Source organism: Chrysochloris asiatica, unplaced genomic scaffold (genome assembly GCF_000296735.1).
Source record: "Chrysochloris asiatica unplaced genomic scaffold, ChrAsi1.0 scaffold00045, whole genome shotgun sequence".
Classification (NCBI taxonomy): Eukaryota; Metazoa; Chordata; class Mammalia; order Afrosoricida; family Chrysochloridae; genus Chrysochloris; species Chrysochloris asiatica.
The window spans coordinates 15,752,416-15,766,303 of NW_006408563.1; the positions used below are offsets into that span (position 1 = coordinate 15,752,416).

Genomic DNA, 13,888 nt, shown 5'->3' on the forward strand with positions numbered 1-13,888 from the left:
TTAGAATGTACACAGTTCTTATTTGCCATTTGTGCACCTCCATTTAGGGTGGATTTAGCTACTGTCGGTTGCTATCTATTAACAGGTGGCATAGGAGTCCTGATGTGGTGCTGTGGGCTTATGTGCTGGATTGCAAGGTTGGCTTGAACTGCAAAGTCGACAGGTTCAAGCTCACCAGCTACTCCTCAGAAACCCTACACAAGGTTGCTATGAGTCAGAACCAACTCAACAGCACTTAACAACAATAGGAGCTAATTTGAGCTCTTGCCCAGTAGGTGAAGCTGCAGAGGTGATGAGCAAGATTGCTGTCTCTTGTCAGATGGGAAAGAGAAAAACCCCTCCTTCTCCCATACCCACAAGAAAATAAACAAGGAGCTGACAAAGGAAAAGAGAAAAAATAAAAACAGGCAGTAACCAGAAAAAAAGTATATAAAGACAAAAGAGGAAAATGGAGTTATAGAAGAGAAAATAGAAGGAAGAAATGAAAAAGCACTTAAGAATAAATTTGTTTTCTTTTTAAGTTTTTATCGTGAATTGAGTGATAGTTTGCATTGGAGAACATGAGTTTTACACTCATAATTTTCATTGCAATGATTACAATCCCCTCAATGCATCATCATTCAACAATATTTACTTCTATTCCCTCTGGGGTTTTTTTTTTGTTTTTTTTTTTGGGTGGGAGGATAGGGGGCATAACACAAAAACACTCAGGAATATATAATCATTTAAATAACCAAAGGGCATATTCTGCAAGCTTGCCTCCTGGCCGTCAGCAGACAGTCCTTCTCTTTCTAGAGTCCTCAGTTGCTCTATCTCTCCACGTCCTCATCTCTGCCTCCATTTCTGGTGTTGCTACTTCTCTGGATAGGGTTCCACATTTTACTCGTGCTCTCTGTTCATGGAATGTAAGGTTAACTACTTCCTCCTTTTTGTTACAAAACTACCTTCACTGTTTTGAATATTGCAATTAATCATGATAACAGTTACTCACTATTGAATCCTAAGAATCGTATCCCCATATCCTTTCACCAGGCCCATATAGACAAAATGAAAACTATTCAGTGGGCATTCTACTTTCCCCTACATACTCTGAAACTAAACTCCCTCTTGGAAACTTGCAATCCAGTTACTTTGTGCCTTTATAGTCCCCCCGCCACCCCCCATTTTAGGTAGCCAATGCCTAAATTGCCCATCCTTATCAACCATGTGTAAAGAGATGATAGGATTGATAAATTGTTGTGAAGACTTCTTCCAACTCTCCGATGGTATTTTGAGTTACTACATCCATAAGTATAGGTCAAGTTCTTCAAATTATAGCAGTTTACATATTTGCTGTATCAAATTTTTTTTTTTTTAAGCTCATTTAGTCGAGTTCTGATCATGAACTATGGGAGCTAGGTTGAATGGGTACTATCTGCAAGTTTGGGCATTCTCGTGTGTCTCCTCACACTTCGTATCAGCTGGATGCTTTACTCTCAGCTCTGAAACTGAAAAAACGGTGGTATGGTCAAGTGAGTGAGGAGGAAATTCCCTTCTAGAAATGTCAGTGCAGTATATGTAGGGATCTTCTGCCTGGTGGGGTGAGAGGTGACAAAGAGCTGGACCTCTAGGCTTTGTCAAGGTCACTTCAGACTCCACATTCTACAGGGTTATTCACCATAGCTCCACACAGAGCTCTGTGTGTTTTAGGACCTCCTGTGTTCCTGAGTCATGCTTGTAGGTGTGGGAGTGCCTGAACCTGGCACTGTCGCTCAGCCTCATGGAAAAGCAAGTCAGAATCTGGCTCCAGAACCACAGGACCAAGTAGAAGAAGCAGAACACTGGTGCCAGTGGCAGGGCACAAGCAGGGCCATTGCATCCCAACCCAGGGCACCAGAAGAGCAGGTTGGAGCGAGTGGAAGAGTTCAGAATACATTTTTAAAAAGCAAAGTTTTTTTGTTGTTAAGTGCCTTGGAGTCAGTTCCGACTCATAGCGACCCACTATAGAGTTTCTGAGGAGTGGCTGGTGAGCTTGAACCACTGATCTTACAGTTCAAACTGACCTTGCAGTCCAGTACATTAACAGGAATATGGAATATGGAGTTATAGAAGAGAAAAATCAGAGGGGAAATAAAAGGAAGACATTTCAAAAACACTTTGAAAAACCAGGTTGTTGAGGAAAGATGAAAAGAGAGAAGAATAGCAAGTAAGAGAGAGAGATTAAAAGCAGGGGAAAGAAAAATAAGAAGGGAAATGAGAAACAGAAGAAAAGAAGGAAAAACAAAAGCAAATATAAAAGATAAAATTTAAGGGAATGGAAAGAGATGAAGAAGGAAGAGAAGCAATAAACAAACAAAAACAATGAAGCGCAACATAAGGAAAAACAAAACAAAACAAAAAACAGTGCAGCTGTTGGATCTGGTGAGGAGAAAACTCTGGGCGCTCCTGGAAGCCAAGGAGCTCACAAGGTGGGTGTGGGAAGGCTGTGATAGCAAAGTTCCTGGCCTTAGATGGAGTTCCTATAAGGCCTGTGTTATCTTTATTTAGTGCCCACAGTCCAGACATAGTTCTTGGAGGTCCATGATATAGAGTTGGTTATAGTGTTGGTTAGGACCACAGGGCTGCTGGAGCACGGTGACTGGTGAAATGCTGGTTTGGTGACTGGTGAAATGCTGGTTTGGTGACTGGGTTCTATAGGTCTAGAGTCAATCCCTCCTGAATACAGACACCAAAATGGCACATCATCCCTCTGCTTCACACTGTCATAATTCCCAACCACGTGGCTCAGAATTCCTGGAGGACAGAGTCTGCTGTGAGTGGATGAAGGTGGTGGAGATGGCCACACCTGATCACCAGGGAAGCATGGAAAAAGAAGGAATCAGTACTTTTCCCATCCCATGTGTGACTGGCCTCTTTCTGTTGCCAAAGCTGCTCACAAGATAGTTGTGCTGCTTCTGGCCAGCCATTCATGAGTCAGTCTCCATCTCTTGCCATCCCTTCTTAGCTTCTCCACCCAGCAAACACTCAGTCTACTTCTCTAGTCTTGGCTCTGAAGTTCAGGGTTCCAGAATTTTCATCTCTATTTCATTTGTTTTCTCGTATTTTTGTAATAGAGGGTCTATGTTGTATATCTGCCTAATCTGCCATCTTGCCGGAAGTCTATTTTCAGTTTTGTAAGCTTATTTTACTTTGTAGAACTCTTTTTCTGAGTTGGTTTCAGTAGATGTCATATGTCTTCATCTCAGGTTGTTGTCAGGTATTGGTCCTCTCTCTGAAAATCTCCTTTTAGCATTTCTTACAGTTAGCCTTTGTTGTTGTTGCTAAGTGACAATGAGTCGATTCTAACCCATAGCGACCCTGTATAGGGTTTCCGAGGGGCAGCTGGTGAGCTTGAACTTCCGACCTTGCAGTTTAAACAGCTTACAGTCTGACGCATTAACCCACAGCGCCACACCAGTTAGCCTAGTTTTCACAAACTCTCTTCATTTCTGTTCATCTGGAAATGTCCTAATTTCACCATCATATTTGAGGGACAGTTTTAATGGATATATAATGTTTGGTTCGTAATTTTTCCTTTCAAGGTTTTACATATGCCAACAAATCAGAGTTTAGTCTTACTGGTTAACCTTTATAGATGACATTTTTTTTCCCAAACCGCTCTCAAGATTCTTTATCTTTGGTTTTTGAAAGTTTGATTTTGTCTTGTTGACCACCTTTTGGGGTCTGTCCTGTATGAGGTTCATTGAGTTTCTTGGACATATATCTTAACGCTCTTTCATAATGTTTTTACAAAAATTTTCTGCCAGCAAATCTTCCACAATTCTGTTGGTGTTTATTATTATTATTATTTGATCTCTTCACATTCTGGTATTTGCATAGCACATAAATTGCTCCTCTTTGTAGTGTCCATAGGATTGCTTCATTTTTGTTAATTCTTTTATTCTGATTTTCCGAATACAAATTGGTGTGCGTGGGCTTGTTTTGTAATTCGCTGATTTGTTCTTCAAATGATTCTATTCTGTTCTTTTGTCTTTCCAATGTGTTATCTATTCCCCAAATTTTTGTGTTAATTGACTAGATTTCTAAAAGCTGTTTTTGTATAGTTTCTAATTGTGTATTTATTTTGACATTTTGTCCTTATATTGTTTTTACTGAATTCTTGTAGGGTAGTGTTTGTACTTTCTTTAATTTTGTTTATGGTTTCTTTGAGCTCTTGGAAGCCCCTATGTATATGTCTTTCGAATTTTTTATCTGATAGTTCTATTACTACTGTTTTCCTGATTCTTTAATTTGATTACTTTCTTGCACTACCTTGTCCTGTTTTTACTTGATTTCAAGTTGTCTTTTGTCTCTGAGACACATTTTGGAGTTGTTGAATTTATTTGTTGATTTTGTGTTAGTATGTTACCCTGATTTTTTTGTTTTCATTTGTTGTGATATATCTGGTCACTAGTTTGGTAGCACTGGACTACTAGCCTACTTTTTCCAGGTGGATGGAAGTGGGATGTGGGTGTGAGTCTCTGTGTGCTGGAAAAGGAGAATAGCTGCAGGCCAGGTGAGCAGGTATTGTGCACCATCTTTTGTTGATCCAGTAGTGTAGGAGCAAGTTGTGACATTCACCTGGTGCAGAGGACAGAAAATGGTAGATATGGCTAACTACTTTACTGGGGATATAGTTGTCCTTGTTTTACTTCAGATCTGTTCTACACGGTGTCTCTATCCATATAGGAATTCCATGCTATTGGCTTTTCTTCACCCATGTGTGTTGCTTGCAGAGTCTTAAGATGCTCATATGCAGCATGGGCCCCACTGTATTATTCTTAGTCACTGTTTTCATTTCCAGTCTGTGCTTAATCCAATTCTTTATCCTCTCATTTGTTGCTCAGGGTCCCAGGATTATCATCTATATGTGCTGCACTTGACTTTTCAGGTCTCTTCGTCTCTGTTGTAGAAGGATTGGGCAAAGTGTGTTAACAAAGACGTCTTGCCTCCCGCTTCTGCAAAAGACCTACCTGTCTTAACTGTTAAAAAGCAAAGATGTCATTTTGATGACTGAGGTATCCTTGACCCAAGCCATGGTATTTTCAGACACCTCATATGCATATGAAAGCTGGACGTTATTCAGTGCATATGAGGTGAAGAAGACAAAAGAATTGACACCTTTGAATTACAGTGTTGCTGAAGATTATTGTATATATCATGTGCTTCTAATAGAGAGAACAAATCTGTCTTGAAAGAAGTGTAGCCAGAATTCTCCTTAGAAGCAAGAATGATGTGACTTCACCTCATATACTTTGGACATTATAAAGGAGGGATCAGTCCCTAGAGAAGAGCATTATACTTGGTAAAGTAGAGGTTCAGTGGAAAAGAGAAAGATCCTTTCTTTCTTCTTCTCAAAGATAGATTGACACACTGAATGAAACAATGGGCAGCATTTGTAAGAATGGCTCAGTATCAGTGATTGTTTTGTTGTACATAGGGTCTTTGTGAATCAAAACTGAATTGATAGCATCTAACAGCAACAACAACAACAGTAATCTTTATTGCTAAAAGATTTATGCTGAAAATGATTCTAGAATCAGGGTGCTTTTATTGTAACTAACAGGCCCTTTTACTGTTCTTAGGAGACAAAGACTCCTATTATCTCCAAAAGTAGGTTCCTCTTACACACTTGGTAGAAATACTGTTAATTAATAGGAGAAAGGGGATGACTGATGTGGCGCTGTAGGATCAGCACTCAACTGTGAACCACAAGGTCCACAGTTCAAACCCACCCGCTGCTCCCTGGTAACCCTATTCTGGGTCTCTATGAGTCGGAACCAACTTGATGGCGCTTCACAACAACAATAAGGGTCCTGTACTAGCTCTGAACTTAGAATGCCAGATGGCCCCACCCTTCTTCATAGGTTGAGGTTTGTATGTGGGCCAAGGACACCATCACTTGGAGACAATGACTTTACTTCTGTACCATGATCCAGGTTCTCAGGACCCCAGAGTTTCTTGCCCACATGTCCCAAGTCTACTTCCAGGCCTGTGTGTGTCTCTTACCTGGATCTGTCCTCCTGAGGGTATGTTCAACTTTATGCCTGAGTTGAGGTGACAGGATAACAGCCTACAGGAGGTACACAGAGATCTTGGATGTGCACATAGGTGCTAGGTAGTACAGGATGTAATTGAGATGGGAAGAGAAAGACAACACAACCATAGGCCAACAATCTGTTCTTCCTATCCTGTCATAATCCAAGGAGTCTTGGAATTCTTCATTTCAACCTAGGCTTCAAGGTTATTTCAGTGATATGTTTGTCACTGTAAGTGGGAAAAATACATTTGACTTAATAGTTTCCTAGCTAGATTTTTAACTTTAAGTACTTAGATTTATAGTATGTATTCCCCATTTGTACTTTTGTACTAGGCCATGCAGGAATAGGTGTAATGGGTAGTGATCTAAGTAAATACTGCTGAGATCACAGTATTTGGGTAGGGGGTCTTTGTTGCTCTGAAATGTTTGAAGCTCTTAATGGGATCAAATGTGAGAATAAATATGCATTAAGTTTTGAAAATCAAAAAAAAAAAAAAAAAGAAGTCCTTTATTATACTTGCTCCATTCAGTTATCTTTAACACAATTTTTCATCTTCCATAGCCAAAGTAAAAGATTGTTTGCAGAACTTGTTACACTACTAAAAATACTTTGAGAACTTAATTAAGTGGCTAACATCCTGAGATTTTTCATTGCGGCGTAATCTTAAAACTAATTTCAGTGGTATCATGGTAGATCATATTGTAAGAACTTAAATAATATTTTGTGTTGTGGTGGTTGGCTACAGTGGAGAATCACCCAGTCTCATAAGCAGTGATATAGCTGTGATTAGGATGGTTGATCCTTTTTAGCATAATAAATTGTTTTCTTTATTTTGAAGGATTTTCTCTCTTTGCTGCCTTGTGGTGCATGAATGAGCAGTACCATAAAATATAGAGACCTATTTGTGTATGAATTTGTCAAAGCTAGTAACGTTTTGCATTTTTCTTTATTGATGCCTTTAGTGACACTTAGTATTTGTACTTTGTTCTAATGGGGGGAAAGGAATATCTATAAATAGATTTTACTTAAAATAGCATAATATGAATAACACATTGTCTATAGACCATTCACATAACTTAAACAGAAATTTCATTGACTATTATTATATCCTATTGTTGTAGAGAATGACTACTATATCTTAATGTCTCTTTTTATTCCCTACCAGATTTTTATATGACTGTAAACAACTATTGGATTCTAAATGCCCGACACATAAATTTAACCACACTTTCTGTAGCTGGAGGATTCCGAGATTACCAAGTTCGTTCAGGATTGACTTTTCTACCACAATTAAGCCATCATACCAGTGCCTTATCTGTTGTGGTAAATTTTTTTTTTTTTTTAATTTAAGATTCTACTTAAAATGTAACATGTGGGGTATAAAAGAAGAAATATGTAGATACTTAGAAAATATTTAAGTTATTATAGGACTATTGTATGGGGTAGAGAGGGAGAGAAAAAACAAATTAAAGGAAAGAAAATTAAGAAAAATGGATGTATTTGGAAGGCATAAATAATTATATTCATAGGAAGTTAAAAAAAGATTTAAGCTTTGTAAAAATAACTGTTATTTATGAGGAATAATTGTGCATTGTCCAAAATAAAATCCTGTTCATTGATTAGAGATGTAAGTATAAGAAAGCGTGGACTGAAATCTAATGACCTCTAGTTATATGTGACTGGTATGCTATATATGATATGAGGGGTCTTCAAAAGTTAATGGAAAATGCATATTTTAAAAAACTATGCATGGGTTTCTATTTTTTTTGCACCAAAATAAACCTTTATTAACTTTCTATAATATGTCTAAGCACCATCTAGTTTGAAGCACTAAGAAGGATAAGAAATCAATTTGAAGAGAGACTTAATCAGAGCAACATGAATTCTGCTAAAATTAAAGCAGTAACATCAAATTTATGGTAGAGCTTGGGGTGAAGGAATAGTGAAATCATTCATGCTTTACAAAAAGTATATGGGGACAGTGCCCCAGAGAAATCAACAGTTTAGTTTACAAATGGATACCTTGTTTTAAGAAGAGAGAAAACTCAAAGGGAGCACACAAGCAGGCATGTAAGCTTGTTGGCCACCACGTTGGTCTACTGGTGATTGGAAGAGGGGGAAAGGCGGCAATGAAGACACAGGCTGAGTTCAACCACTCTCCATAGACTCCACCAACCTGTAAATGAGAGAGAAGAGAGGAAGGGCTAGTTGGTCCAAAGTGTAGTGAGACCTGGGGTCTCCTAAGCCCATGGACAAGGACATAGCCACGGAGAGCTAGAGCTGAGAGTAAAGCATCCAGCTGATGTAAAGTGAGGGGAGATGTACAAGAACACCCAAACTTGCAGATAGTACACATTTGACTTAGCTTCGATGACTTGATCAGAACATGACTAGAGGGAGATAAAGAAATTTGATAAAGGAAACCTGTAAATTGCTACAATTTGATGAACTTGACCTATACTTATGGATGTAGTAGCTCAAAATACCAACTGAGAGGGAAAGAGTCTTTACAACAAAGATCAAACCTATCCCCTCTGTACACAGGGTTGATAGGGACAGGCAACTAAGACATTGGCTACCTGAAATGTGGGGGTGGGGAGGCAGTGTCTATAAAGACATGAAGTAACTGGCTTACAAGTTTTCAAGAGGGAGTTTAGTTTCAGAGAATGTGGGGGAAGGTACAATCCCCACTGAATACTTTCAATCTAGAAAGAAGAAAGGAGATGGGGATAAGAGTCTTAACAATTAATTCAATAGTGAATAATTGTTATCATGACTAACTGCGATTGTCAAAACCATAAAGATAGAAATTTTGTAACATAAAGAAGGGAATATTTAACCTTACATTCCAGGAACAGAGGACCCTAGAACCATTGAAGAAGAGTATGGGCGGAATATGGAATCCTATCCAGAGAAGCAGCAACACCAGAGGTGGAGGCAGAGATGATGACATGGAGAAACAGAGCAGCTGAGGACTCTAGACTCATGTAAAGAGAAAGGCTGTGTGCTGGCAGCCAGTAGGCAGGCTTGCAGAGTGGTGCCCTTGGGATGTTTAAATGATTATATATTCCTGAGTGTTTTTGTGTACATCCAAAAAAAAAAATAAAACAGGAAATAGAAGCAAATACTGTTCTGTTGAATGATGAAGCGTGGAGGGGATTGTAATCATTGCAGTGAAACGAAACATGATAGAATGAGTGCAAAACCAGTGTTCTCCCATGTAAACTCTGACGCAATTCACAATAAAAGCTTAGAAAAGACTGAAGGGAGGAAATGATGTGGCACATAAAGCCAGCACCAGCACAATATCCACATCAGTTGTGAGGAAAGTATTATTCTTGTTAGTGTCCTAATTGAAGATGACCAGTAATTAATACAAACAGTAACCAATACCATAGACATTTGTTTCAGTTTATTTAATTCTGACAGAAAAATTAAAGTTGAGCAAGCTTTTTACTGGATGTGTTCCCAAACTATTGCACCCAGATCAACTGCAGGCAAGCAGAGCTTTCAATGGAAAATTTAAACAAGTGGGATCAAGATCCTGAAACATTCCTTCCAAAAATTGTAACAGGAGGTGAAATATGACTTTACCAGTACAGTCATGGCGGCACATTACAGTTAAAGCAGCGACTACCAAGAGATGGAAGTGGTCCAATCAAAGCAAAGCAGATGGGTGAAAAGCAGAGGTCATGACAACAGTTTTTGGAGATGATCAAGGCATTTTGCTTGTTGACTTTCTGGAGGACCAAAGAACAATAACATCAGCTTATTATGACAGTTTTGAGAAAGTTAGCCAAAGCTTGAACAGAAAAACAACCAGGAAATCTTCACCAGAGTCCTTCTCCAGCACAATAGTACTCCTTCTCACTCTTCTCATCAAACAAGGGCAGTTTTGCAAAAGCTTCAGTGGGAAAAGTTGAAGCATCCACCTTACAGTCTTGATTTGGCCTCTTCTGACCTCTTTTTTGATTCCTAATCTTAAAAATTCCTTTAGTTACTAGTGTAAAAAAAAAGACTGCTTTGACGTGGTTAACTCCCAGGACTCTCAGTTCTTTAAGGATGGACTAAATGGCTGTTATCACTCACAAAAGAGACTTGACCTTGATGGAGCTGATATTAAGAAATAAAGTATGTATTTTTATTTTTATTCCATTTTTCCAAGAACTTTTTAAAGTTCTCTTAAAGTAGTGGAATAGCAAACAATTATTTCTGAGTACTAATCTTGAATGATTTACCAATTTAAAAATAAAATGATTAACTTTCATAGTATGAGTGTAAACCGAACCCTGATTAGTTAATTTGCTGATTATTCTTCCCTGCTAGGACAGCAAGTATTTGGTCTTTAGCTGGGATACATAGCCTTTGTAAAGTGAGTTCAAGTTTCCTTTTAGGACTGATGTTATTTCTTTTATCTTTAACCTTGAAGTCTTCAGTTAAGATCTTAACCCAGTACGCACAACATGTCTACAAATCTTGTTTTAATTTCTAAAGAGAAAATCCGTAGAGTATGGTGTGCCTGTTCCTTTTGCTTTTTTAGGTGATAATACTAGGAGGTCTCTGGTTCATAGTCATTTTTCTTCAGAGATACTTTTTTGCCTGTATTGTCTACTGTTGCCTCGATTTAGTTGCTGCTTAGTTGTGCACTAAACAGGTATATGTTGAATGTTTATCATAATATAGAGCAAAATTTATTAAGCTATTCTCCTATTACCCACCATTTTCTTGAGACTGAGGGATTGGAATGAAATAGGTTTGAAACTCAATTGGAAGCTATCTCAAACCTCATTATTGGCAGTATGAGTCTTTATTTGATGTTGAATGTTTTGGGTATTTCTTGCTGAAATTCCTCAAATGTGGATTTTTTAGTAAACATGGAGCTCTTAATCATACAAAAATTGGATAATGCTTATTTCCTAGACATGACCTAGAGGGTATGGGTTTGTTCTGATGACACGTTCTACAGCTTATCATTTAAAAAACTGTGGTCTTTTTCATCCCTCGTGTGTGCATGTATGTGTGTTGTGTTTCCTTTAAAAAAAAAAAAAAATTCCATTTGACAGTGTATTACATACAGAACAGCTTGCATGTCTTTCTCAAATGAAAATATTTTACTTCTATGGGATTTTTTTTCAAAGCTGGTTTGTTGTATAGCCTGAGGGTTTTTTGTTTTTTTTGTTTTTTTTAAGTTTTTTTAGCCCCAAAATAGTCTATAGTTTTTCATGTATCTATATGTGTGTTCACTTTAAAAAAAAAACAATTGCTATAAGATAGCAGTTTTTGAATGATTATCTCAAGGACAGTTAAACGGCATTTACAGCCATTGGTACTAGAAATCTTTTAAGTTAGAAACTATCATTATAATTATAATTGTTGTTGCTGTTGTTAAATGCCATGGAGTCTCATAGCGACCCTGTATAGGGTTTCCAAAGGAGTGGCTAGTGAATTTAAACCACCAACTTTGCAGTTTAAACTGACTTGTGTTCCAGTGCTTTATCCCACAGTGGCCACACCTTTGTTATATACCTACTTAAATAATAACATTTAGAAATAATAGAAGTTTACATTTTACTCATTTAACTGTACTAGGTCATTAGTTAGGATGGTGGGTGATTTCCCAACATTTTAAACATATGTCTTTCCTAGGTGGATATTTAGAAGATTTAATTTGGTGGGTAGTTATTTGAGGGATCATTCAGAGACACAGGCATATTTATTTATTTATTTTAAGGTTTTTATTGTGGATTGAGTGACGGTTTACAGGGCAGATCATCAGTTTTACATTCAACAAATCATACACCTTGTTTCTTTACAATGATTATAATTCCCTCCATGTACCATCAGTTAACAGTATTTCTCTCTATTCATTTTAGCTCTTTTTTTTTTCCCCAAACACTCAGGCATATATAATAATTTACACCACCAAAGGGCACATTCTGCAAGTCTGCCTCCTGGCCACCAGTTCTTAGTCCCGCTCTTCCCATGAATCCAGAGTCCTCAGCCGCTCCCCATCTCCATGACCCCATTTCTGCCTCCTTCTCTGGCGTTGTTGCTTCTCTGGATAAGGTCCTGCATTCTGCTTGTGCTCGTCTCCCATGATGGTCCTAGGGTCCTCTGTTTATAGACTCCCCTGTTTTTGTTAGAAAATGTCTACTTTTACAATTGTGACAGTCACAAATAGATAACAATTACTCACTATTGACAAAATCTGTTCTTGAACAAATATTTTATTATTTACATTCAGCATCAACTATCCATAGTACCATCAGTTAACAGTATTTCCCTCTATTCACTTTTGTTTTAAAAAACAAAACAAAACACTCAGGCATATATCATAATTTACACCTGCAAAGGGCACATTCTGCAAGTCTGCCTCCTGGCCACCAGTTCTTAGTCCCGCTCTTCCCATGAATCCAGAGTCCTCAGCCGCTCCCCATCTCCATGACCCCATTTCTGCCTCCTTCTCTGGCGTTGTTGCTTCTCTGGATAAGGTCCTGCATTCTGCTTGTGCTCGTCTCCCATGATGGTCCTAGGGTCCTCTGTTTCTGGACTGGAAGATTAACCATTCCCTTGTTTTTGTTACAAAACTTCTACCTTTACAATTGTGACAGTTGCAATTAGTCATGATAATGATTATTCACTGTTGAATCATTGAGTCTTATCACCATCTCTTTTCACCAGACCCATCTAGACAAGAGGAAAACTGTTCATTGGGGACTGTTTCTTTCCCCCCATACTCTTAAACTAAATTCCCTCTTGAAACCTTGTAAGCCAGTCACTTAGTGCCTTTGTCACCCCCTCATTTTAGGTAGCCAATGTCTAAGTTGCTCGTCCCTATGTACCCTGTGTACAGAAAGGATAGCATTGATACTTGATGTGAAGACTTCCTTTCCTCTCTGTTGGTATTTAGAGTTACTACCTCCATAAGTATAGATCAGGTTCATTGGATTGTAGCAATTTACGCTTGTTTCCTTTATCCAAAAAAAAAAAATTGTTTTTTTTAATTATCCTCTAGTCGAGTTCTGATTATCAAGCCATCAAGGCTAGGTCAAATGGATACTGTCTACAAGTTTGGGTGTTCTTATGCATCTCCCCTCACTTCATATCAGCTGGATGCTTCACTCTTAGCTCTAGCCCTCTGTGGCTATGTGCTTGTCCATGGGCTCAAGTGTCCCCAGGTCTTACCACACTTTGGACCAACCAGCCCTTCCTCTTCTTTCTCTCATCTCCAGGTCAAGGGAGTCTGTGAAATGTGGTTGAACTCAGCCCATTGCTTCATTGCTGCCTTTCCCCTTCCACTCACCAGTAGACCAGTGTGATCGCCAACAAGTTTACGTGCCTATTCATATGTTCCCGTTGAGTTTCAATCTTAGAGGGGAGTTTGTCCTGAAGGAACTTGATTGCTTACCTTGAGGCTTCCTGGCAAACAGCTTGCTTATTCTTGTAGTAGACAGTCATGCTGACATTTTTGTTTTGGGTTTTTCCTGATGATCTTTCTTTGAAGATGTATCTTCTGTCACTGTAGCTGTTCCAGTCTGCTTGTCCTTTCTAGTGAGAATGTCCCACCTCAAAAGGTTCTGGATGGGATTCAGTATTCCACCTAAGGTCCTATATTCTGTAAAGGCTTTGCACAAGGCCTGTTTCACTGGGCAAGTTATAGAACCTCTTTTAGGTATTCTAATCAATTACAGGCTGAAGATGGGCTTACAAGTTTTTTTTATAATCATGTTTCCCAACATTCCTTTCTATCCCACTCGTGTCTATTTTACAATAGTAGTCATGGAAACCAATATTCATAAGACATTCGAGCATTTTAGTATTATTCCCCC

The 13,888-nt window shown here is 38.4% G+C and overlaps 1 protein-coding gene across 1 annotated transcript in view; it reads left to right on the forward strand.

The window, feature by feature from the left end:
* PGAP1 (post-GPI attachment to proteins 1) overlaps positions 1 to 13,888 on the forward strand; it is a 141,317-nt gene that overhangs the window by 20,339 nt on the left and 107,090 nt on the right. The window contains exon 5 of the mRNA XM_006862046.1: positions 7,225 to 7,382. Within this exon, the coding sequence (XP_006862108.1) occupies positions 7,225 to 7,382 (158 nt within the window). The remainder of the gene's footprint in view (positions 1 to 7,224; positions 7,383 to 13,888) is intronic.